Below are 24,049 nucleotides of genomic sequence, written 5' to 3'. Positions count from 1 at the left end.
TATGGGGGTCAGGCCGGTAAGATGGGCAGTCCTAGAGAAGAATGTGTCCCCTCATGCAAGCCTTGGCCTGAGAATGGCCCATCCTGTTCTACCTCCTCCCAAGGGACAAAGGGCCATTGTCTGTGCCCCACCCTGCCCCCAACAGCTGCAGGCACAAAAGTCCTATTGTCCACTCCCTGCACCCAGATGGGGTAGGAGTGTCCTGGCTGGTGGAGGTGAAAGGCCGCTGCCTTCAGGTTGGGTGGTGGGTGGGAATGACTCAGAACTGAATATTCCATCTCTGTGCCAGGCTGGCTTTGAGCTGGTGGCAGTGGATGGCGAAAGCCTGGAGCAGGTAACCCACCAGCGAGCAGTGGACACCATCCGCAGGGCTTACCGAAACAAGGCTCGGGAACCTATGGAACTTGTGGTCAGGGTCCCTGGGCCTGGCCTGCTGCCCCTAGCCTCTGACCTACGAGTTGTTAAGGACCAGAGCCTTGCTCCTGACTGTCCCTCCGCCCTTGGACCTGTTGATGATGCTCGGATTCTCACCCAGCTACCTCCCCCTGAGGCTAGGCAACTCCAGCAGTCTCTCAGCTCAGCTCTAAAGGTCCCTCAAAGTATCCCTAAACTCTCCCCTATACTTAAGGATCCCCATGACCCTTCCTAGTGACCTCAAGTCCTCCTGCTGCCTCTGGGTTCTGTGTACCTCTATCCTATCCATTTGACTACTGAGAGCACCACCACACTGGTGGCTCTGATCCACCCCGGCTGTCAAAAGGGCTCTGGCCTTTCAGGACAAGCTGGATGTCCAAGAACACCGTGTGCTAGTGGGCAACCCATGTCATGTGCATTCCCTAATCCTGGACTGCTTCCCAGTAAGGAGACAGACAGACTCAAGTCTGGAGCCTGTGACTAGTGTGAGGTTTTTCACGATGGACCTGGCTCACCATAATCTGAGGGTCGTAAACTGAGAGTCCTCAAGTGGGGGGAGGGTGTCACTGCAATCATCCCCCAGCCTCAAGCAGGGTTCAGTGTAGAGGACAGGATGGGAAGGCTTTTCTAGTTCCTCAAAACTCATGGTGTGGTCCAGTAGGACCCAGGATTCTACTAGATTAGTCCTAAGAATTCCATCATAGGTAGGCGAGCAGCCAGCAAGCAGAGATGGATGTCAAACAAATTCCCCTGCAGTTTCTTTATCCATTGCACTTTTTTTTTTTAAAACAAAACTTTTTTTTTTTTTTAAATTTTTTTCCCCTTTGGGTTTGTACAAGAAATTTACAGTGTGAAAAATATACAAGTGGAAATGAGGCCGTAACCCTGGAACTAGGGAGGACGGCTTGGTCACAAACACAAATAAACAAGACATTGCTGGGTTCTTCCTTTGGTCTGACTTCAGCCCCCTCAGCCCAGAAGAGGCTTGCAGAGCTCAACATGGGGATCAGCCCCATGCCCGGCCCTGCCCCTCCACGTGGACATGTTGAGGGCAGGCACATCTGGAGCAGCTGGTTGCCCTCGGGCTCTCTCTGGCTTCAGGCAGGTAGATGCGGAGACAGGGAAGCAGCCTCTTTCCCTTCCCAGCTGGAGTGGGCTGGCAGTGGCGACAGTGAGGGAGTGAAATGGCAGAGTAGGCAGGAGCCTCTGGGTGACGGTGACACAGAGGGTTGATTCTGCTGCTTCTCCAAGTTACGGAGCCACCCGAATGCTCGGCCGAGGCCCTTTGGCTCTGAGACCTGGAGCGCGTGCTCAGTGGATCCCCGGGCAGGTGGGCCTCTGTGGCTCAGACCCCTTGCAGAGCCCTAGATCTCAGTGGCAGTGATCTCCTCCAGACAGATGCAAGGGGCCGACTCCGCCAGGCCCAAATCCGCAAGCTCGCGGGCCTCCAGCTCCAGGCTCAGTTGCTGCAGTTCCTGCTCCAGCTGCCGGTTACGCCGGTACATCTGGATATAGTTGTGCTGCAGCTGCTTCTGGTAGCGGATCACCTGTTCCTTCTCTGCCTGCCAGGCCAGCCGCTCCCCCTCAAAGCTGTCCCGTTGCTCGTCCCCTCGCCGCTGCTCCCGCTGCAGTTCTTGGCGCAGCCGTTCCACCTGAGCCCGCAGGCTACCCCCTGCCCCAGCCGCTGCCCGCTGCACCTTGGCCTCATCACTCTCTGCCAGGAGGAACGGGTCGGTGGTGGCAGGGGGTACAGGGGGATCCCGGAGTCCCGATGCTTCGGCATCCAAATGCCCGGCCTTCTCCCGGAGCCGCTCAGCCTCCTGGCGGTACCGCTGAAGCTCCTGCGAGCAGGCCTCCAGCTCCTGCTCCCGAGCTCGGGCTGCCTCCTGCAGGCCCCTGGCACGGCCCTCACTGACCCGCAAGGTGGCCCGGGCCTCACGGAGGGCCACCCGCAGCGCCACCAGCTCACTGCCCTTCTGGACCAGCTCTGCCTGAGATTCCTTCAGTTGCTGCTTCAGCAGGGAGATCTCACCTGATTTCTGACACACCTGTGGGTGCAAAGTATTGAGGAAAGATGGTGAGGCCTCTAGGTACTGGGCACTGGGCGGTATGCTGGGTATTCCAGAAAATGCAGTTTCGGGAGTTTACGCATGGACGCACAGCAGGAGGCGAGCCTAGTGATGCCTCCATGGTTATACTTCTAGTAAGAGGCGAAAGGAGAACAAAGACCCAGATCTTTTCCTTTCAATGCCAGGATTCTTATGCCAGGATTCTTTATAAAGACTGCCCAGGCCTGGGGATGGTGGCACAGACTGCAGGAGTGGAGTGCGGCAGTCCAGGGCAATTCTCACATGTCAGGTGAAAGGCAAGCATCCTGGATTAAGAGAGGACATCAAAAACAAACTGCCTGGTCAGGTGGTGGTGGCACACGCCTTTAATCCCAGCACTTGGGAGGCAGAGGCAGGCAGATTTCTAAGTTTGGGGGCAGCCTGGTCTATAGAGTGAGTTCCAGGACAGCCAGGGCTGTCAGAGAAACCCTGTCTTGAAAAAAAAAAAAAAAAAAAAAAAACCAAAACAAACAAAAACAAAAGCTGCCTGGGTTTGTATCTCAGCCCAGCCACCGCTACTTTAATTCAAGGCTCTAGCTCAATTTTCCTCATTCATGAAACGGAGGTATTAACAGTACCCATCTAACAGAGAAGGAAACGCCACTAGCTGTGAGGTCACTAGATCACAACCGTGAGATCCAACAGAGGCACAAGGAATGCTCCAACCCTGACAAGGAAGGACAGACCCGGAACGGTAGCTACTGTGGGCCAGCTGTGCAGAGCGTGACCCCCTTCATCCTGCCCGGCGTCCATCATGCATACCTCCCATTTGGTCTCCTCCAGCCGTGGCCCGAGTTCCCGCTGCTCCCGTTCAAAAGTGGCACAGCGGCGCTCCAGCTGTTCCCGCTCCTGTAGCAGCTGGGCAAAGTCATCCTGCAACTGGCGCTTCTCTTGCTGCAGCTGGAACACCTGCAGCTGCAGCAGCTGTTGGGCCCGCTGGACGCGCTGCGTGGCCTGCTGCGCCTGGGCTGCACAGTCCTCCCCTCGCTCCCGTGGCCAGCGCCGCTGCCGTGCCCCGAATGCCTAGGGAAAGACTTCAGGCTAGAAATGGTCCGGTCCAGTCCCTCCGCCGCCGCCGCCGCCGCCGCCGCCGCCGCCGCCGCCCCCCTCCCCCCCCGATCATGAGCTCTACCATCTCCTGCTTGGGTAGCTCCCTGCCTGGCCTGAATCCAGTGAATTATGACAATTATAAAAGCAGGCACTTATATGGCCTTTCCTAGGTATCAGGTGTTAGTCTAAGGACTTTATCCTTTTTGTCTTATTTAATCTTCATCACCCCCTTAGGGAGTCACAGTTATCTCCATTTACACAGGGAGACTGCGGCCCGGTGAGATTGATTAACTTGCTCAAACCTAACACCCTACAAAACAGTGCTGGGTCCAATTCCTATATACCCTGCCTCCTCACCGCTTTGAAGGTTAAGCTAACCAACCTTGGGGGGGAGGGGTGTCACACCAGGAGTCTTGACCCTCTCCCTCCCCAACAGCAACGCTCTGGGTATTCAGCCCCACGGCCCCAGGACTGCCATTGGCCGCACCTGACACACTGTGGCCTCACTCTCATCCATACTGTCCCGCAGCTGCTGCAGCTCTGCCTCGCGGTCTCTGAGCTTCCCTTCCAGGACACAGTGTAGCAAGGCCTCATCCGAAGGGGGTGGAGGTGGTGGAGGGGGTGGAGAGCGGTCTCCACCAGAACTGCTGCCAGGGGAGGCCCGGGCACCACTGCCCAAGAGCCCCCCAGCTACACGACCCCCCAAGGAGCCCGTGCTTTTGCTGGAGGAGGACCGGCCACTGTCTGAATGGGAGGGCCCAGTAGGGACCCCTCGGGCTGGACCAGGCAGTGCCCCTCGGCCAGGGCCGTGGGAGGGCAGGTGCCCACCTGGGGAGTTGGTGGTTGGCTCGGCACCTCCAGTGCTGTAGGTGGGCAAGCTGGATAAAGAATTTCGGCCAGAGTCTGACAGCGTTCCTGAAGGGCAGCCACTGGCCCAACCACTCAGTGCCAAGGGTTTGTCAGCAGCAGAGGAGGAAGAGGAAGAGGAGGAGGAAGAGGCTGGCCCCCCAAACAGCTGTGTCAGGCTGCCCTGGCTCCCAGATAGCCCAGCAGCTCGAGGACCAAGGAAGCCGGGTAGGGATGGCGCCCCCCGAGGTTTGGGTAGCACTGGCTTGAAGGCTGTTGGCCGGATCAGGATCTTCTCCATATTCTGAAATGAGGCACCAGTTGACACTGTGAGGGTGATCTGCCCAGTCCCTTGCCCTTTTTAAAATGTTATTTCTGTTGCTTTTCTGAGACAGGGTTTTACTTTACTGGCCCGAGCTCACTCACTTTGTATCCCCAAGCTAGGCTTGATCACAAGCAAGGTTTCTCTGCCTTTTAAGATTACAGGGGTGGGTGGGGGGTGGGTGGGGGGTGGCTCAGCGGTTAAGAGCACTGACTGTTCTTCTGAAGGTCCTGAGTTCAAATCCCAGCAACCACATGGTGGCTCACAACCACCCGTAATGAGATCTGGTGCCCTCTTCTGGTGTGTTCAAAGACAGCTACAGTGTACTTATGTATAATAATAAATAAATCTTTAAAAACAAAACAAAAACAAACAAACAAAAAAAGATTACAGGGTGTGTGCCGGGCAGTGGTGGTGCACGCCTTTAATCTCAGCACTTGGGAGGCAGAGGCAGAGGCAGGCAGATTTCTGAGTTCGAGGCCAGCCTGGTCTACAGAGTGAGCTCCAGGACAGCCAGGATTATACAGAGAAACTCTGTCTCCAAAAACCAAAAACCAAACCAAACCAAACCAAACAAAAACCAAGATTACAGGTGTGTCATACCAAGCCCAGTTTGCTTGCTTGATCTTTCAAAACACTAACGTGTGTAAGTTTGTGTGTGTGTGTGGTGTATATGTATGTTTTATGTGCATGAGTGTGCACGTGTGCACACACTGGTGACTGGTGACTGCGTGTGAAGAGACCAAATGTCAAAGTCAGGTGTTTTCCTCAATTACTTTCCACCTAATTTGTTATACAGCCTCTGAACCTGGAGTTCACCAACCCAGCCAGCCTGACTGGCCAGCCAGCCCCAGGGATCTGCCTGTCTCTGCCCGTCAAGTGCTGAGATTCCAGTCCTTTGCCACAATGGCCAACTTCTTACAGGGTACTGGGGATCTGAACTCAGGTTCTTGTGTTTATGCAGCAAGCATCTCACCCACTTTGCTATCTCTTCAAGCCTCAAACCTTGATCTTTCAAAACTGTCACACTACTCGATTCCCCATACAGGGTCCTCAAGTCCTATAAATTAAAAACAACTCTTCCCTCTAGCAGCAAGTTTCTAATTGCCTACTTACATTAAGTAATTCAAAATGCTCATTTTTTAATCATAATAGCTACACAAACAAAACATGATCCTCTTCTCATATTAAAAACAAGGATGTAGAGGCCCATAGTAAAGTTAAAGGTTTTGCCCAAGGACACATACACACACCTCTGAATAATTGAAGCAACTAGGCTGGAGGTGGTAACAAATGCCTTTAATCCTAGCCCTCGGGAGGCAGAAGCAAGCAGATCTCTGTGAGTTCGAGGCCAGCCTGGTCTGCACAGTGAGTTCCAGGACAGCCAAGGCTACAGAGAGAAACCATGTCTCAAAAAACAAAATAAAACTAACTCAGACAATTACTATATTGTTCATTTGAGGTTGCTGGGTACTTTACTATGTATTAATTCTAACAGGAACCTACAAAGATTAGCCTCTAACCGTAACCATAAAGACACAGAAAACGGGGCTCAGACAGGTTATTTCACTGTCTGAGTGGTAAGACAGAACCCATATTCTTTGCTCTACTGACGCTTCCAAATTCTAGCTTCCCTGAGGGGCTCCTGGCTTCCCACCCAGGTCCTCCCAAAAGGGCTGCCCGTTACCTTCTCCAGCTTTCCAGAGACAGGGATGAGCTTTGGTGGGGGCCCACGGAGGTGGGCATTGTGTGCCTGATGTTCCCGGGGATCTTCAACATCACTGCTGGGGCTGGGAGGAGACTCTGTCCGGAAGTCCTCATTGACATAGGTAAAGCTATTGCCTGGGACAGCCTTCCTCGGTGGCACAGCCGGGCAGAGCGGTTCCTGTGCCTCGTAGCCACCCGGTAGCAGCCCATCCTGCTGGCGGAAGAAGGTGGGCCCAGGGACACCATGATGTCGTTGAGGAGCAGGTCCCCCGGGGCAGGGCCGGCCTGAGATAAGACTGCTCACGCTGCCCATTGCTGGAGTTTTGGGGGCAGTGGCTGTCTCACGTGCGGGCTCCAGAGGCACTGGCAGAGTGTGCACAATGGCCATGGTGGCAGAGGCTCAGGTCTGGCCAGGGGCCTCCGGGGCAACCTGTGAGCAGGGCATTGGTGTCAGAGTCCCTGCACCTTGAGGATCCTCCCCCTATAAGCCTTCTCCTGACCCCCTCCTCCAGATAGAACATTCCCCATTTAGGAAAAAGGCTTCCCTTCCAAGAACTGGCATGAACCTCGAGTTCCTCTGGGCCTCAACTCTAGTCTGGAACAAGGCTAAGGAATAACTTGACCACACAGAGAGGAAGGAATGGGAGATCTAAACATTTATACAGGGTTCCTTGGCAGAGAAGACCTAGTTTAAGCCCCAACCTGTATCCCCTATATAGCCAAAGACTCAGATTGGGCAGAGATCCCTAACTCTAGCTCCCAGTACAGGTCCCTACTCTCCTGGGACAGGTGGCCTCATTACTGGGCTGTTTGGGCAGAGGACACGTCAGGGATGCAATCAGCAACTCAGATGGTAATTAGGGAACAAAGAGTCAAAGCCAGGCGCTGTCCAGCCTCCCACCACTGGGCCTCAGTTTCTCCCAGACACTCAGGCGGCTTCGAGGGTGGAGCTGGCCAAACAGGAAACCTTACAGGTCTTAGGAATCCACAGGTGCCCTCTGGGGTCTCTCCTACCTCCCAGAGGTTGATGCAGGCTGTGCTTGTTTCCATGTCACTCTTAGCTTCTGCCATCACTCGGGACTAAGGGAGCCTACCCAGGCCCTGTCCCACTGCCAACCTTTATAAACCTTCCTGCTTTAGTTGATCTTCAGAATAACCCCTATGGAATTTGAGCAGGAGCCCATTACCACGTCTAGTAGGAGCTCAAGTAAGATGGCTGGCTCCGCCTCCCCTAGTCTTACTCCTTCCTGGAAAGAACAGCAAGCCTGCACCCAGAACGGAACTCCCGCCCAGTCCCAAGGCTGCCGATGACCAAGACTTAGGCATCTGCTGAAGTCATCACAGAGCAAAGGGGCCAAAAAGTGGACTGAGGATCCATGAGAAAGAAGAATGTGTGTGTGTGTGTATGTGTGTGTGTGTGTATGTGTGTGTGTGTGTACATTTACTTGTGGGTGTGAGTACATAGACAGGGTCATAAAAAAATGAACAGTATCTGTGAGAATATGCATGAAACTGTGCAGTCCATGTGGGTTTAGACAGATGTCAGTACGTTCATACATGTGTGTATATGTGTGTGTGTGATGTAGGGGACATGACAAAACCAAACAGGGTTGTGCTATGTACCATAGGTGGGCCTCAAACTCAGATCCTCCTGCCTCAGAGAGCTGGGATTCTAACCTTGTGCAAATATGCCGAGCTGTATGTGTGGTTTTTTTTGTTTTTGGTTTTGGTTTTGGTTTTTCGAGACAGGTTCTCTCTGTATAGCCCTGGCTATCCTGGAACTCACTCTGTAGACCAGGCTGGCCCTGAAATCAGAAATCGGCCTGCTTCTGCCTCTGCTTCTAAAGTGCTGGGATTAAAGGTGTGCGCCACCACTGCCCACTGTGAATTCTTTTTTGCTGTTTTGTTTGTTTTTTGTTTGTTTGTTTTTCCAAGACAGGGTTTCTCTGTGTAGCCCTGGCTGCCCTGGAACTTGCTCTGTAGAGCAGGCTGGCCTTGAATTCAGAGATCCACCTCTTACTGCCTTCTGAGGGCTGGAATTAAAGGCGTGTGTGTTACCACCACCAGGCTGTATGTGTGAATTCTTATGTTTTACAAAGTTATGAGTTTCGTAACTTAGAAAGCACACCACACAGTTATTAATGTGTATAAAACAAATGAATCTGTGGGCTCTGGATGTCACTATATGGCAAAAAGAGAAATGTTTGGATAGATATACCAGTTTGTGCACACATATGTGAGGTTTGTGTAAATACCACTAAATCTTCCAGTCACCTATCCTCAGTAAGCCATTCTGCTTCTTCTCCTAGCATGAAATTCTAGGGAAAATCCTCCTTTCTTTGGGTCCATTGAGTCAAGTCTCTCATAGACTGAGACACACAAATCTCTACAGGACGCCTGCAGTTCTCCTGGGACAGTTACATGGATTCCTACTGTACACAAGAAAAGTGTGTGAAAGCTCCCCAGGACCAATCTGTATAAGTGAGCGTTCTGGGAGTGCATGAGGACCTGGGTGACATTCAAAGCCACCAATGTGAATGGGGACTCCTCCTCCCTAAAACTTTTTTTTAACTTAAGAGTTTGAGGAAAGGTGAGATCACAGTGCCTGACGCCCTTGCCCCATCTTATCTTTGTATATTGTTCTCCACTAAGTGCCTCTAAGTGTTAAGACCAGAGACTCACAGGAGTCCAGCGTGAGGAAGGAGTTGCTAAGAGCTAGGGTAGGAACTGAAGTGTAGCAACTTCTCTGTAGGGTAGGTACTGAGATCGCCCCCAAAAGGTCCAGCCTAGGGATGGAGACTGCTCCACAGTATAGTGAGGAGTGAGAAGGGGCTGGCACTCCTGTCCCTACTCCAGAGGACACAGAAAGTGAGACCCAGAAGGAAGGGCAAGGGCCGGGGTAGACACTCAGAGAGACAGGAGCCAGAAGACAGAAGAGACAAAGGCCAAGAGGCTCAGACACGAGGAGCCAGAGGCAGACCCATGAGTTAGGGTCGCTGAAGCTACACAGGCAAGGACCCCTAAAGCCAGAGGAGCCACAGAGCTGAGCTCTGAGGGCCAGGCGTCAGGAAAGCCAGGCCTAGCCAGCCTGGCTCCCGCTTTTGAGGCCCAAGAGAGAAGGAGGGGCAAGCGGCTCCATTTTGAGAAATGCGTTTGTAGCTGTGGGAAAAAGAAAGCCCTGGTTCTCCCCAGCACTCCCTGACCTATCACTATGGTACACAGACCCCTGCGCCCCCACCCCAGCAAGTAAGCTGGGGGTTCTAGAGTCTGGGGCCGCGCCAGGGCCTGAGATGAGTCTGGCCCACGTCCCAACTCTCTGACCTCAGGGCTGGGGTTGGAGAGTTGGGGAAAGTCCCCCCAAACACACACACTCAAACTCCAGAGACCAGTCAAGCAGGATCCAGTCTGGGATCACGAGTTGCCATTCCGAGACTGAAAGCCCAGAGTCGTCGTGTCCCCCCACCCCCCCCCCCGCCACCCACAATAGTCCGCTCCTTCCATAAACTGGGGGCGTCTATGGAATGCCACCTCCCCACCGGACCGCATCGCTTAGAAGTTGGGGCACCCTCAGCCCTGGACCCCTCACCTCCGCCGCGCTGCTCCATGCTCAGCCCCGGGCCGCCCCAGCACTCCACAGGCGCGCCGCCCGCTCCAGCCCGCGCGCGGCCACTCGGAGCTGCCCGGCTCGGCCCCGCCTCCGCCCAGCCGGCGCCCCCGGCCCTGACCGGCCCCCGCCCGGCCCGAGTGGGCGGTGCGCACTGATGGGGGGAGGGGTCCGAGGGGCGTTCCCGCCCCGGGGAGCGGACACGCGCAAGTAACCCACGTCACGCGTGCCAGCCAGGGCGCACGCGGGGGCTGCTCGGCGGCGCTCGGGATTCCTCCCAGAGTGGCCTAGCAACTGTGTGTGTGTGTGTGTGTTGTGTGTGTGTGTGTGTGTGTGTGTGTGTGTGTGTGTGTGTGTGTGTGTGTGTGTGTGTGTGTGTTAAGTGTGGTGTGTGTGTGTGCTCGGTAGCGCTCGGGATTCCTCCCAGAGTGGCCTAGCGACTCTGTGTGTGTGTGTGTGTGTGTGTGTGTGTGTGTGTGTGTGTGTGTGTGTTAGGAGGCTCGGCCGGCTCGAGACTCATCGAGCCGGGTCACCATCGCCTATCCCTGCCGGAGCCCAAGGGCCAGCGGCAGCTGGTCATTGTTCCAGCACAAAGAGCCAAGGCGCGGCGCCAGCCCCGCCCCTCCCCCTCCGCTCCTCTAGGAGAAGCTTCCCTCCTCAGTCTCCAGCTTCCCGGTCCATGGGGAGGCCGAGGGGGTCAGCCATCCCTCTCCAGTTGCCGGCTCCTGGGCACAAGTTGAGGGACTGGCTCGGTCGCTGTCTGTCCCACCCCCAGCAGGCTGGAGGTCACACGCTTGGATTTTCCAAATCGGCGCCACCTGGTGGCCCTTTCCAGCAACTTACCAGCCCCCCCCCCCCAAGACCCCCACCAATCCCACTCCCTTTCCAGCACAGCACCCTCGGGCCGCGAGCCCAGGCTTGTCCCTGGCATGGCTCCAGCCTCCCTAGCCGAACCTCGGGGGTCATTTGCTATGAGAAGGGTCGCTGCTCAAAGGGGGTGGGAGGGATACCTGACCCCCAATAATCTCAAGAACGAACAGCTCAAACCTACACTGGCTCCGCAGCAGACATCCCAAAGTCTCTCTTGGGGTCACAAATATTTTTACCCTCTCGAAAACAACAGTCTTAACACCCACACGACCTTTCCCACATTCAGTCTCGGGCAGCCACAGTCAGTCTCATCCATCACGTGGCTCCATAGATCTTCATTCCATAATCCTTCAGGCCAACTCACAGAAGGCTTGGTGTTTCGTGCACGGGAGAGTGCACAACAGTCCTTTGCATCCAGTCACATTCTTTAAATACACTCAGCCTCCCAACCCTCTTCCACGCAATGACAGCCGGATTCAGCCACTCTGGAAACTTCTTACATCATATTCACAAACTACCCACTTTCCCTGAGGGGTCTCTGTGACCTGCTCAGGTCAGCCGACCTCACATGTTCTGGCAAGGCCATCCTCCCTTCCCCGATCCCCCCCGCCCCCCCCCCCAAGGTCTGCCAGAGCTGGGCTCAGCCCCAGGAAGAAGCACCCCCCCCCCTTCCAGGCCACAGCCTGGCCGGCTCTCAGCTCTATTTTTAGCTCCATGGAAAGGGTTGTTTTTCTTTCTTTTTCCCTGGAAAGGAAAACACAGCCTAGCCACCCTCAGGCTCACTCCAGCCCCTCAGCTTCACAAGAACATACCGAACCCCTCTCCCTAACAGAAACCCCCTCCTCTGGCCTTGCCCTGATCCCTGCCTCCTGGGGCACCGAGAACCTCCTCCCCTTTCTGGCCTCCAGCCCAGAAGCTCAGGCAGCAGCTGGGCTCAGCATGTGGCCGGGTGAGGGGTGGGGGGAATGAAGGATGGGGGCCGGAGGGGGAAGAGGCTGCAGCCCCCTCTTTCACTTTCAGAGAGGGGACTCTGATCTTTCTTCCACCTAGAGGAGACACACTCCCCTTAGGTTTAAGGATATATTTACTCTTGGTGCGTTCCCTTTGAGGAGGGGTGAGGGGAGACTCTTCTCGCTTGAGTGGGCTATTTGTGCCCAGTCCTGCAAGGGGTGGAGGTGGCGGTAGGAAGAGGACGTAAAGACAGAGCTGTATGAGACCGGGGCAGCTGTCTGGGGCCATCAAGGTCCTTTCGGATACCTTTCAAGGATACGGGTTCCAAGAACGTGCTAGTGAGCTCCAAGGCAAGGAGCCCAAGTTAGCCCCAACCCTCTCCAGGTCTCCGGGTCACCCAGGCCCCCAGGGGCGTTGAGCTCCCATTCTGGGTGAGAGGATTTATCATCATTCCAGGTGAAGTGTGGAATAAAGCTCCATACAGGGCGAAACAAACATGCTAGGACCAGCGGAGAGGTAGATGAGAGGGGTGTCCCTGCCTAGACAGGAGTTGGGGAGCACTACCCACCCGGCTGCGAAGCAATCACGTGCTCAACGCCTGTTTACGTCTTGGTCTTCACCTGCAGGCAGCCGGCTGGGAAGCAGGAACCGCCTGGTGCGACAAACCCCGCCCGCCCCCGCCGATAGTCTCAGGGCGTCCCCTTTCTCTCACTCAGCCTTGGGCAGAAAAACTCAGCGTCCAGGTCGCAGGGTGGGGTGGGGAGTCGCGCGAGCTAGTGGTACTGCCATTGGGACAGCTAGGGTACCTCGCTGTGTTTGTCCTTTCCTGAGCACACGTGTGTTCGCGTCCTAAGTGAATGCATGGGTGTGTGTGTGTGTGTGTGTGTGTGTGTGTGTGTGTGTGTGTGTCGGCGCGTGTGTGTAAGTTTTCTTACTCCTTTGCTGTTGTTTCGCCTGCGGTCCACAGAGTGCGGACCCTTTCCTCATCCCAAGACGCGTAAAGTTCTCTCCAAAGTGAGGACCTGCGGGAAGCCGGAGCTCCTGCACCCCGTCCGCCCCACCACTCACCCAGCGTCACCTGCGCCGCTGCTCCCTTTTTGGCCCGGCTCCCGCTCCAGCGTGCCTATTTCTTCGCCGTGATAGAACTCTACTTCTCCAGCCGGCTCCGGGCTCAGCGCTCCCGGCTCCCCGCTCCCGCCAGGCCAGCCCTGGAAGAGTGGGGCGGGGCGGCTGAAGCCGCGCCCCCCCCCAGAGGGGAGTGGTCTGCCCCGCACCTCCAAATAGCTAACCTAGTACCCAACCCAAAAGTAGCCTGACCCAGTACCCAGTCCAAAAGTAGCCTGGTGGTGGCCTAAGGCTGTCTCTCTGGCCTTTTGACTGCACAGCATACTGACTTTTGACCTAAGGGGAGGGCAGGCGTAACTGACGTTTTAGCTACCTGGCAGCCTTAACTAAGGCACGGTAGAGATTGCCTCTCTCCTGCTCTGTGGGGAACTCAGTCCGGTCCACTCTGCTCACAACCAGAAGAGGGAAAATCCCTAGGAAGCAGACAAAGAAGTATCGAGTTTCATAAAACACACACACACACACACACACACACACACACACACACACACACACACACACTCATTAGGGCTGGGGCTGGCTGGGGGCTGTCCTGGCAGACCTAGTACCGCCTCTTTCCCTAGAGTAGTTAGCAACCCAGGTGAGAAAGCTGCTAGTCCTGGCCCCCCATAGGGCACAGCTAGGCTTCCCTTAGATCCATAAAGTCCCACCCACAGGAGCAAACAGGAAGTTGGCCTGTATTTCAGGGACGTACCAAAGGCTCCTTTCCTCCCTGACTTACCAGGTATATTGTGGAAAGGCTTAAGTTTACAGCTCTCTGAGCCAGGCCCACTGCCTGAGTAGTTGGTTCAGGAGACCAAGGTGAGTTTGGTCTCAGACTCGCCCACATTACAGCTGTTGAAGACCTAAAGCCGCCCCCTCACGGTCACGTGAGACCCAATGTAAGTCTGAAAGCAGGGCTGCAGATCTAATCTGACCCTGCTAGGCCAGACCTTTCCAGGAGGTCTCTGGGACATGGAGTAAGTGGGACACAGGGTGACACGACTCATCCCAGGTGATTTGCTTCAAGCCACTTTGAGTATGTGGATAGAAAGTGCCTCCTCGGAACTTTATATTAAAGATATAGGAATGACCTTACCTGGCTTCCGGGCTCCAATGGCTACTGAGCATATTTTGTGCTAGAGCTTGCTGTGGGGAGTTTAGGGCAGGTACGAAGAGGAATGTGTTTGTGTAGGGGGTGTGTTAGCTAGCCTTCCTCCTCCTCCTCTTCCTCATTCTGGTTTGTGAAGTGTGGGGGTGTGCGCCAGCCAGGAGGGTGGAGCTGTCTCTCTCTCTCTCTGCTGATTTACAGCCCTCACAAACTCCAAAGGAGAAACTACAGGATTGTCTGAGGACACGCCAGGCATTTTAGGGAGAGTAGAATACAGAATCCATACTCTGATAGGTAGGAGTGATCTCTCTCTCTGTACATCTGGAAGGCATGGCTGACTTAAATATTTCAGACCCTGGTTGAGGCCTAGAGCAGCCAACTGCTGGTAATGATTACTGCAGGATTAGAGAGGCCTGGCTCCAGCCAGTCTGGGAGAGACCCCCAAGAAGGCAGGCCCTGGAGGAGCTACCCCCACCCCTAGGTTCTTCCCCACCACCAACAGCTTTGCAAGCAATTGTTTCAGGTCTTTGTGGCTAGAGTTCTCAGAAACCCTGGACTCTACCATCCGGTTCTAAAAGCTTCCTCTTGGGTTGATTTGAAAAGGTTGCTCTTCCTCTAGGGAGTAAAAAAACCACCCCTCTACCTAGAGCAGAGGCTTGCTAATACCCCCAATCTTGAAATCGCTACTTCAGGGCATCACACCAATCGAAATGAAAAGGTCATTTAGCAATATGCCTGGCAGTCTGTGAATCATTTCTTCTAAAACCTTCTGTAGCGCCTGGTAAACTGAGGTATCCAGACCCCATGTCAAACTCCAAATCTCAGAGGATGTAAAGGCAGGGGAGAGAGACTGCCCTAAGCTCAGAGTTTTTAACAAATTCCCAGCTCGAGCACATGTTAAGGAGAGATGAGAGGACTCCAGAGGGAATGAATGAGGGTAAGGGGAAAGAGATAATGAGCTATTTTTGAGGTAAAGTTTTGAGTAGCCCAGTCTGGCCTAGACTTAGGATACTTGGAACTCCTGATCTTCTGCCCTCTACCTCCCAGGTGTTGGAATTAAAAGCATTCACCACCACGCCCAGCTAGGGCTGACTCTTGAGTCTACACTGAGATATGTGAATGGTTCACCTCACAGGTGAAGAGCGACAGCTGGTCAGGCAAGGCCTGGGTATGTGACCCACACCTGTCAGGAATTTTATGGGGTCCTCAACACAGCACCCTGTTTCCCCTATTCCAAGGACGGTGTATCTCTAGGGGGTGAGATGTGAAGGCCCTGTACTGCTCCCTGCTATTTGGGAGCTTCCGGCTCAGAGGTTGAAGTGGGGAAAAGGACCCATTTACTCCCAAGTCAGAGAAGAAATCCAATTAGTGTGGGGAGACACCTGGTGGACAAGTAAGAAAAAACGCACAGAAACAAAGGCAATAGAAATGTTTCATTCAAACTGGAAAAGGCTCTACAAAAGAGTCCTAGCTCCAGCTGTCAGAGGCAGCAGTGAAATCGGCACCCACGGGGCAGGCACTGCAGGCTTACAGCTTCTTTCCATGGTCCAGTGGGAAGCAGCTTCCATCTTTGAAGCCCTAAGAGTACAGGATCAGCACCTCAGATCAATTCTTCTGCCTGGCTCTACAAAGCAGAGCAGAGAGGCTCGGTGCCTACCGCATCAGCCTTCGGCTCTGGAGCTTCAGCAAACCTCCTGTTTCACGGCAGCTTCAGGGGCCTGGCCTCTTCATCTGCCTTGCTCATTCCCACCTGAGGGTCTGGCGTGTTTCCATCTGGATCCCTTTCTGCAGAGGTTCACAGGCCCATGTCTAGTTCTCCCATGCACTCTGTTCAGACACCTTTTCAGACTGACTAATCAAAACAAGCTGACGAGGCAGGCGGATTTCTGAGTTCGAGGCCAGCCTGGTCTACAAAGTGAGTTCCAAGACAGCCAGGGCTATACAGAGAAGAAACCCTATCTGGAAAAACAAAAAACAAAAACCCAAAACGAGCTGAGTCTAGCATCCTTCCCTTTGCTTCGTTCCTTTCACCAAAACGCTGGTTCTTTGGAAACAGCCTTTGTCTTTCCAGTGCTATACAGAAAACCTATGGGGAAAAAACAAACACAAACCAGCATACAGGAGATTCCCCAGTAGCTGCTCAATTAAAAATTTTCACCATGGAGTCCAGCCCTGGGCTGGGAAGGGTTCTGTAGCTCAGGACTATATGGAAGAGCCCCAGCAGAAGGCCTGCTCCACCAGGCTCATTTCAGCGAGCAGCAGTGCACTGCTTTCACCCTGAGGACTTGGAGGTATCTGGCTGGGCGGGGCTGGGGTCCTGGCCTAAGCAAATCTCAGGGTTCTGGTGCGCAGCCCCTTTTTTGCCAGAAGAGGATTTTTTGGCCACTAGTCCATTGTCGTCCTTGATCTTCTTGAGTCGGGCTTTGCTCTTGGGTGGGATGGAGAAGGTAAGGGAATTCTTGTTGAACTCCAGTGGGAAGACACCTACGTCTCCATCAAAGCGATTCTTGGACACCTGCAGATACCGTTTCCCAGGCCCAGTCACCAGTTTCCTATCCTGTAAGATCAGAACATTGTCTGCTTCTTGGCTTGCCTAAAGGAGAGGGGGCAGGAGAAAAAAAAGACATGAGTGAAAGGCTGAGGGTGCAGGAAGGAGTGGAAAGAGTGGGAAAAATGAGGGGCTCAAGAGATGGCCCAGCAGTTAAGAGTACTGGCTGCTCTTTCAGAGGACCTACGTTCAATTCCCAGCACCTCCATGGTAGCTTACAAATGTCTGTAACTCCAGTCCCAGGGAATTCAATGCTTTCTTCTGGCCTTTGTGGATACCAATATGCATGGTGGTGCACAGACATACATGCAGGTAAAACACCCATACACATTAAATACATTTTATTTTTAAAAAAGGAAACAGTACCCCCTTGTCACCAAGCTCTTTAAACATCTAATCATATCAGATGCTGGAGCTGCTGAGTCTCCCAGCTGTAACTAACTCGCCCGTCTCAGACTCTGTGCTGTGGCTCCTGCTTTCCATGCCTCTCCTCATGGTGGTCCGTCTTACCTGCCCACCTTACTCTCACTATTCATGTGTCACTTCCGTAGGGCCTCCTTTGACCCCCTACGGTGCCTTCTGCATTACTCTAGTTCCATGTTTGTTTCAGAGTAATACAGTTTTTGCAACTCAGCCTCCACTCTGCTTGCCTAGCTGAGACCTTGCATGGAAAAAGAATTGAGCAGACCGCTGGAGACCTCAGGACAGGGCTGGCCCTGTGGCTCAGAGGCCTCCCCATGTGTTTGATAACCTGACACTTACTGTCTGGAATGTTAGCATGACTTTGGTTGGGAAGTCTCCCCGAGGTCACAGGATGACTCACTGTCCACTCCTCAAGAACCTGTGCTGCCTATCTCAGCTCAATCCACGGAGCTGCAACCACCAGCTCTCACTCTCTGCTGCTAGCAAAGTGAATCCTAGGCCTCAAGGAACCAACTACCATCCCTGGTATCCCTCACCCATGGCCCCAGAGCCCACGTCTTTCTTCTGTTCAGGGCAGTCATGAGCCTCTCAGGCCGAAGAGGACTGTTTCTGGCTACACCTCTCTAACTCCTCAGAGCCAACTCACTTTGGCTGAGCCGAAAATGGATGCTGTCTGCAGTTCCTTGTCGTCGTCTTCTTTCCGAGGGTGAATGACCAGAGTCACGTGGCAACTGTTGTCTGTAGCAAACTTCCGAAAGGCTCCAACAATGTAGTCTTGAGCTGCAATCCTGCGGCAACGAAGTTCAGCCACAGAAGAGGTTATCGGGTGGAGTATACAAACCCTTGAGCAAGGCACTCCACACAAACTGTCCCAGCCATTACACTCGCTACCTAAGGGTTTCCCACTCGAGTCTGCACAGCTTCAAGAGAAGACAAGTGTGTTTCAGTTAGACAAGAAGAACTCACCTGTCAGAGGAGAGCTGCTCGTGACCCATCATGAACTGCAAGTTGTCAATGACTACATGACAGACGTCATAGACGTAGACAGCATGTTGCATTGTGTCTATGACGGACCTGGGGAAGAGAAGCGGCCATTTAAATAGTCTTCAAGTAGCCTCAGGACACTCCAGAGGAAAGAGCTTGCATCCTGAAAACACTGATGAAGACCCGCTCTTCTGACCTCCTGTTCTCTGAAAACCCCAAGCCTGTCTAAAAAGACTGGCTGGGAGTCTCACTGAAGCTGGAAAAGGAATCAAAGATATGATGTGATCTCTCAAAATGAAAGGCAAGGCTAGGAATGGTGACACACACCAGTTAATCCCAGCACTCTGAAGACAGAGGCAGGTGGAGCTCTGTGAACTCAAGGGCAGCCTGGTCTACATAATGAAATCCAGGACAGCCAGAGCTATCAAGAGAGACCTGTCTCTAATTAATTAATTATCTCCTTAAAAAGTAACTGGGTGGGCTGGTGAGATGGCTCAGTGGGTAAGAGCACCCGACTGCTCTTCCGAAGGTCCGGAGTTCAAATCCCAGCAACCACATGGTGGCTCACAACCATCTGTAACAAGATCTGACGCCCTCTTCTGGTGTGTCTGAAGACAGCTACAGTGTACTTACATATAATAAATAAATAAATTTAAAAAAAAAAAAAAAAAAAAAAAGTAACTGGGCTCTGAGGGTCTTACCTGATGCTCTGTTGTCCGTGGAAAGTCATGAAGTAGAGAGGCAGGTCCTCAAAACGGTCTGCCCACTCTTCATACTTGTCCAGTTGCTCTTCCAGCCGTGTCACAGCAAACTGGGTCAGCATGACCCGGGCTAGTCTCACGTTGCTGATCTCAAAGCTACCCCACAGTGTGTTCACTCCCTGGGTACACAAGTCCAGGGCATACTCACTGATGAATGTTGTCTTGCCACTGCCTGTTGGCCCTATAGGGGGACGGACAAAGCTCTGAGTTAAGAGGAGAGTCTGGCAGCACATGAGAGGCAGAAGCAGGAGCGTCTCTTAGTTCAAGACCAGCCTCGTCTATAGAGTTCCAGAACAGCCAGGGCTACACAGAGAGACCCTGTCTCAAACAACCAAAAACAAAAACAGAGGGCTGGAGAGATGGCTCAGCAGTTAAGCATGCTGACTGCTTTTCCAGAGGTCCTGAATTCAATTCCCAGCAACCATGCAGTGACTCACACAACCATCTGTATTGAAATCTGATGCTCTCTTCTGGTGTGTCTGAAAACAGTTACAGCGTAACCATATATATATAATAAATACATCTTTAAAACAAGAAACAAACAAAAAAGGAGATGAAAGTCTGGTCTTTGAACCAAGATTCCAGTCAAAGTTGAGAGGGGAAGCCTCCTTTTAACACTGCCAGCAGGGAGCTGGAGAGATGAAGCGGTAATTGAGAGCACTTGTTGCTCTTGCAGAAGACCTGGATTTGATTCCCAGCGCCCACGTGGTGGCTCACAACCATCTGCAAGTCCAGTTCCAAGTGATATACACACATAAGCGAAGCATTCATGCACATAGACACTGCCAATGGCCAAACCCCACATACTTTGTCACCATCTTGTCTAATCCTTTACCTAAGTCACTGATATTTTTATAATACTACTTTATGGATATGGGTGTTTTAGCTGCATGTGTGTCTATGGATTACAGGTACGCTTGGTGTCCTTAGAAGGCATCAAATCCCCCCAGAACTGGAGCTGCAGACAGTTGTGAGCCACTATATGGGTGATGGAAATATAACTCCAAGTCCTCTGCAAAAGCAGCCAGTACTCTTAATCACTGAGCCGTCTCTCCAGCTCCGAAGCAGTGATCTTATAGAGTCACCTGTAAAGACCGTCAACTCGCCCTTCCGATGTCCCTTCAGCAGACGATTCAGGTCTGGGAAGCGGCTCCAACGGACACCAGCCGCTTGCTCTACATTTGACAGTTCTCCTAAAACCTCCTCTCGGAGCTGCCGAAAAGACACAATAGACTTGTGCCAGGCAGGTAGGGCGGTACGAAGAATACGGGGAAGACTTAAGCCTTGGTTTAAGGCCTCCAGGGGACGAGGCTGTTGGTTCCCAGGCCTCACCAGAGAGCATCGCTTGGGGTTGAGTTTTCGAGCAAACAGTTTGGCAGCTTCCCAGGATCGAAGGTCATCTCCTAACCAGAACACAATCCGACGGAACTGTTCAAGGTAAGGCAGTAAGGCTGGGGGTAAGCAGACTGTCCCTCGGGGTAGGGAAAGGGTTGGCAGCCCCGTCGACTGGCTCAAGGCCAGGCTGTCCAGTTCACGACTTGTCACAACCACCTCAGTATCTCTCCGGCTGATCAGTGGTAATCCAAATAGGTTGTGATAGACACCAGGCCGGGGGATGGTGGTCTCTACATACTGTACTCCATTTTCCTGACCCTCAGCCCCTAGTAGCTTCAGGCCACGTAATCCTGAGCTCCCAGGGGTGAACCAAGGGAAGACCAGACTTCGAGCAGATCGAAGATAGCGGACACTGAATCGCCTGAGTGTGTCATCTGTCACCTTGGTAAGGCCAAACATCACACGAGCTAGCTGGGCTTCCTCAGGGTCTGGAAGCTCCCAAAGAGGTATGGCTCGGTTCCAGATCCTCAAGACCTCCTCCCTAACCTCAGCTTCTGGGCCTTCCCTAAGTAGGACACCCTCTTTGGCCCCATCCCCTCGTCCCTCCACACTGGCCTGCAAGTCTTCCCAGCTCCCTTCTGCTAGGCTGGTCATGCAAAGAAAGTGTCCTGTGGTCTTGTCAATGAAGAGGCAGAAGGAAGTGGGAGCGTCCTTTTTCTCATTTTTGATGTCTGAGGACACCACAAAGGGACTTGGTGCTCGAAGGCAGCTGTGGCCATCCTGGAAGGGGATCCCATGTGCACGTAAATACTGGCGGATTTCAGTCGTAGTCACCGGCGACACTGGCATCTCTAAGGCTGGGAGCGCTTCTTTTCTGTACCTTCTGCGGGGAGGGCCTGGCGCCAAGCTTCTGGGCAGGCCCCTCCTACCCACCCACTCGCCACGCAGTGGCAGCAAGATCCGGAGGGGATATGCACGTCGGAGAAGAAGCCACATTCCTAATGGAGTGGGACGCCACTACTGCAAAAGCTTTTGTTGTCTGGTTCAGTGCCTTCACTAAACCAGACCCTAGGAAACCTTCTACAAGGCACTCGCAGAAATCACTCCTACTGGCTTTTCTCTTTATCCCTCCTCAAACTTCTTCACGAACACAGTTCTTACTCCCCTCGGTTGCCTGTGTATTGCTACTTCATCCCTACACACCTACACTGCCCTTTCGCGTCTACGCCTCTCTCTGAGGATTCTCCTATCTCTAGGTCCTTTACGGATTTCTCTCCACCAGCTCACTTCTAGATCCTTCTACGGTCCCTCGATCTAAACGGCTTCTCTGTATCATCTCTTCACGTCTACTACCCCTCTACGGACTCTCCTGGCTAACCTCATCTCTACCGCTTTCTGCATCCCGTCTGAACCCCAACTCCAGGCGCTCCGAGCCCCCAGCGCTCACAGGCACTCTCCACACTGCTGGAGGTCACGCGCTCCGGCCCGGCTTCCTCACTGGCTCCCTTGCTCTGCCCTCCACTTCAAAGCTCCACGCTCCCGCCCCCAGCTTCGCGTCACCACTCTCCTTTCTAGTGTTCTGTCCGCAACGTGGGTCGCCCGCTCGCACGCGCTACTCGCGGTGACTCCGGAAGCAAAACTCTCCAGGGCGCCCATGCCACAACCCCGGAACCGGAAGTCACCGGTTAGTCCCGCCCCCCGGCTCCGCGTCCTGGCTCTCTAACCGTAGCCATGACCGGTCGCGGGACTTCGAGCCGCTTTCTGACCAGCGTCCTCCATAATGGGCTAGGGCGTTACGTGCAGCAGCTGCAGCGCCTCAGCCTCAGCCTCAGCCGGGATGCGCCCTCGTCCCGCGGCGCCAGGTGAGGCACGCGGAAGCGGGAGCGCCGGAAAGGGAGGCGGGGAGCTATGGGGCTGGGTTCGGGCCACCGTACTCACCTTCGCCGGGTCTCGCAGGGAGTTCGTGGAACGCGAGGTGACCGACTTCGCCCGACGGAACCCAGGAGTCGTAGTATACGTGAACCCGCGCCCGTGCGCCATGCCACGAATAGTGGCCGAATACCGTGAGTGGGGCCGAGCTAGGGCGGGGGTGGGCGGCGCGGGATCCCGGCTTGCCCGCTGCGTTCTGTTTGTCTGATTTCCGACCTGGCGCCTTCCACTCATCCCCTCCACGTCCCTCTCCCAGTTAATGGGGCTGTGCGCGAGGAAAACGTCAACAGCAAGTCGGTGGAGGAGATCAAGTCGTTGGTGCAGAAGCTGGCAGACCAGTCCGGCTTGGATGTGATCCGCATCCGCAAGCCCTTCCACACGGACAACCCGAGCATCCAGGGCCAGTGGCACCCCTTCACCAACAAACGGACTGCCCTCCACGGGCTGCGGCCCAGAGAACTCCGGGATTCTGCTCCAGCTTCGATGCAAGCACAGTAAAGAACCAGGCGCTTTGGACCGTGAGAGGGATAGGATTGGTTCCTCTTTTGGATTTCAAGCTCAGGCCGAGTAGGTGGGTGGAGCCTACCAGCCGGGGCGTGGCCTGAGATAAAGAAGAACCTTTTCCTTTGCCCACTTGTAGCTAGGTGCAGTGACCTTGTGAATACCCTAATTCTGATTCAATTGGCCTCCTTGCAAGCTGAGATGTGAGAAGTGTACAACACTTGTACAAGGACCGTGTTTTCTGAAATACGAATAATAATGACTTCAAAACACATGAAAGAGTCTGGAGGCTGTCTTCTGAAGGACACGGGATGCCCTGTTGCTCTTGCTGGTATGGCATTGGGCAAGGCACCTTATATCCGTGTTTGTGTGCAGTTTAGGAAGTTGAAGATGAGCCTGGCGTTGGTAGTGCATAACCTTTAATCCCAGCATTTGGTTGGCAGAGGCAGATGAATCTCTGCGTTTAAGGCCAGCTTGGTCTACAGAGTGAGTTCCAGGACAACCCAGTCTCAAAAACTAAAAATGAAATAAAAAAGAAAAAGAAAACTGAAGTCATTAAGACTATATTTGAAGGGGCTGGTGAGATGGCTCAGCAGGTAAGAGCACCCGACTGCTCTTCCAAAGGTCCTTAGTTCAAGTCCCGGCAACCACATGGTGGCTCACAACCATCTGTAAGAAGATCTGATTCCCTCTTCTGGTGTGTCTGAAGACAGCTGCAGTGTACTTACATATAATAAATAAATCTTTAAAAAAAAAAGCAGTGTTTAAAAAAAAAAGACTATATTTGAAGATTGATTATCTATCATGTGTATAAATACATGCCTGCATGTATTTCTGTGCACGGTGCGCATGCAGTGTCCATGGAGGCCAGAAGACAGTGTAGGGTCCCCTGGAACTGGAGTTACAGGCAGTTGTGAGCCACCATGTTGGTGCTGGGAATTGCACTTGTGTCTTTTAAAAGAACAGTCAGTCTTTTATCCACCTGAGCCATCTCTCTAGCCTCTCAAAGTCACAATTCAAAAATTTGTACTTTTTCTCAAGATGTAGATCTCACTATGTAGCTCTGGTTGTCCAGGATCACTATGTAGACCAGGCTGGCTTCAAACTCACAGAGACCTGTCTGCCTCTGCTTCCCAAGTGCTGGGACTAACGGTGTGCGCCACTGTGCTCGGCTCACGGTGTAGGCGTAGTTTCAGCATAAGCCAGTCTTTTAACTCCAAACTAGAAGCAGAACATAAAACCTTTCAATGGTTAGTGTCAAAGGCAGTGTGACTCAGCATCTCAGAGCAGGTCCCCTCACAGAACGGAGCCATGTCTCTCCCTGGATGGAGGAGTGGGACGTGCTGAAAAGCTTGGGGAGGAGCACAGCCAGCAGGAAGCGGCTTCCAGACTTACGGTAATCAAGGCAAGGGCTGCAAGGTGGCTCAGGGGTTAAAACCACTTGCTGCTCTTCTGGAGGCCTGGGGTTCAATGCTCAGCAA

The 24,049-nt window shown here is 53.5% G+C and overlaps 4 protein-coding genes across 21 annotated transcripts in view; 2 read left to right on the top strand and 2 right to left on the bottom strand.

Moving 5' to 3' along the window:
• Pdzd7 (PDZ domain containing 7) overlaps nucleotides 1–1,357 on the top strand; it is a 31,727-nt gene extending 30,370 nt beyond the window's left edge. For 4 of the 9 annotated variants that reach the window (XM_006526537.4, XM_006526538.2, XM_006526536.2 and 1 more), the window contains one exon: nucleotides 290–1,357. In XM_006526537.4, coding sequence (XP_006526600.1) covers nucleotides 290–649 — 360 coding nt within the window. In that variant the 3' untranslated portion in view covers nucleotides 650–1,357. The remainder of the gene's footprint in view (nucleotides 1–289) is intronic. The other 5 variants (XR_003952734.1, XR_003952733.1, XR_003952735.1 and 2 more) reach the window with 2 other exon arrangements.
• Nucleotides 1,149–13,088, bottom strand: Lzts2 (leucine zipper, putative tumor suppressor 2). 8 transcript variants are annotated; one of them, XM_006527004.4, is made up of 5 exons: nucleotides 12,441–12,918; nucleotides 6,428–6,877; nucleotides 4,060–4,722; nucleotides 3,285–3,545; nucleotides 1,149–2,462 (listed from the first exon to the last, which is right to left on the bottom strand). In XM_006527004.4, the coding sequence occupies exons 2-5, from the start codon at nucleotides 6,833–6,835 to the stop codon at nucleotides 1,779–1,781; spliced, it is 2,016 nt and encodes a 671-aa protein (XP_006527067.1). In that variant the 5' UTR covers nucleotides 6,836–6,877; nucleotides 12,441–12,918; the 3' UTR covers nucleotides 1,149–1,778. The 8 variants fall into 8 exon arrangements, with proteins under 8 accessions (XP_006527067.1, XP_030106759.1, XP_030106758.1 ...); XM_030250899.1 differs by lacking the exon at nucleotides 12,441–12,918 and adding an exon at nucleotides 11,193–11,467; XM_030250898.1 differs by lacking the exon at nucleotides 12,441–12,918 and adding an exon at nucleotides 11,103–11,134.
• Nucleotides 13,089–15,499: 2,411 nt separating this feature from the next.
• Nucleotides 15,500–22,601, bottom strand: Twnk (twinkle mtDNA helicase). Of its 3 annotated transcripts, none has more exons than NM_001348254.1 (5): nucleotides 22,077–22,601; nucleotides 18,744–18,984; nucleotides 18,025–18,132; nucleotides 17,705–17,846; nucleotides 15,500–16,680 (listed from the first exon to the last, which is right to left on the bottom strand). In NM_001348254.1, exons 2-5 carry the CDS (start codon nucleotides 18,863–18,865, stop codon nucleotides 16,360–16,362), a joined length of 693 nt encoding a protein of 230 aa, NP_001335183.1. In that variant the 5' UTR covers nucleotides 18,866–18,984; nucleotides 22,077–22,601; the 3' UTR covers nucleotides 15,500–16,359. The 3 variants fall into 3 exon arrangements, with proteins under 3 accessions (NP_001335183.1, NP_722491.2, NP_001335188.1); NM_153796.4 differs by lacking the exon at nucleotides 22,077–22,601 and adding an exon at nucleotides 19,889–21,706; NM_001348259.1 differs by lacking the exon at nucleotides 22,077–22,601 and having other exon boundaries at nucleotides 18,744–19,147.
• On the top strand, nucleotides 21,822–23,250 carry Mrpl43 (mitochondrial ribosomal protein L43). The gene is made up of 3 exons (NM_053164.3): nucleotides 21,822–22,000; nucleotides 22,095–22,201; nucleotides 22,324–23,250. Exons 1-3 carry the CDS (start codon nucleotides 21,870–21,872, stop codon nucleotides 22,563–22,565), a joined length of 480 nt encoding a protein of 159 aa, NP_444394.1. The 5' UTR covers nucleotides 21,822–21,869; the 3' UTR covers nucleotides 22,566–23,250.
• Nucleotides 23,251–24,049: the final 799 nt, after the last annotated feature.

The sequence above is a fragment of the Mus musculus genome, chromosome 19 (assembly GCF_000001635.26).
Source record: "Mus musculus strain C57BL/6J chromosome 19, GRCm38.p6 C57BL/6J".
Taxonomy (NCBI): domain Eukaryota; kingdom Metazoa; phylum Chordata; class Mammalia; order Rodentia; family Muridae; genus Mus; species Mus musculus.
The sequence above is the reverse complement of the archived record's forward strand: the minus strand, read 5'-3'. Positions and strand labels throughout refer to the sequence as shown.

What these genes read in the sequence shown, in the direction of transcription:
- Lzts2 (NM_145503.2), bottom strand. Translation starts at nt 6,835, where the DNA reads ATGGCCATTGTGCACACTCTGCCAGTGCCTCTGGAGCCCGCACGTGAG. An exon ending in GTGAGGCCACAGTGTGTCAG is followed by an intron (nt 3,546 to 4,059) that starts GTGCGGCCAATG and finishes GTCTTTCCCTAG; the next exon opens with GCATTCGGGGCACGGCAGCG. An exon ending in TGGAGGAGACCAAATGGGAG is followed by an intron (nt 2,463 to 3,284) that starts GTATGCATGATG and finishes TTGCACCCACAG; the next exon opens with GTGTGTCAGAAATCAGGTGA.
- Mrpl43 (NM_053164.3), top strand. Translation starts at nt 21,870, where the DNA reads ATGACCGGTCGCGGGACTTCGAGCCGCTTTCTGACCAGCGTCCTCCAT. An exon ending in CCCTCGTCCCGCGGCGCCAG is followed by an intron (nt 22,001 to 22,094) that starts GTGAGGCACGCG and finishes CGGGTCTCGCAG; the next exon opens with GGAGTTCGTGGAACGCGAGG. An exon ending in ACGAATAGTGGCCGAATACC is followed by an intron (nt 22,202 to 22,323) that starts GTGAGTGGGGCC and finishes TCCCTCTCCCAG; the next exon opens with TTAATGGGGCTGTGCGCGAG.
- Twnk (NM_153796.4), bottom strand. Translation starts at nt 21,134, where the DNA reads ATGTGGCTTCTTCTCCGACGTGCATATCCCCTCCGGATCTTGCTGCCA. An exon ending in CGAGTTGACGGTCTTTACAG is followed by an intron (nt 18,985 to 19,888) that starts GTGACTCTATAA and finishes GTCCCCCTATAG; the next exon opens with GGCCAACAGGCAGTGGCAAG. An exon ending in CACGGACAACAGAGCATCAG is followed by an intron (nt 18,133 to 18,743) that starts GTAAGACCCTCA and finishes TCTCTTCCCCAG; the next exon opens with GTCCGTCATAGACACAATGC.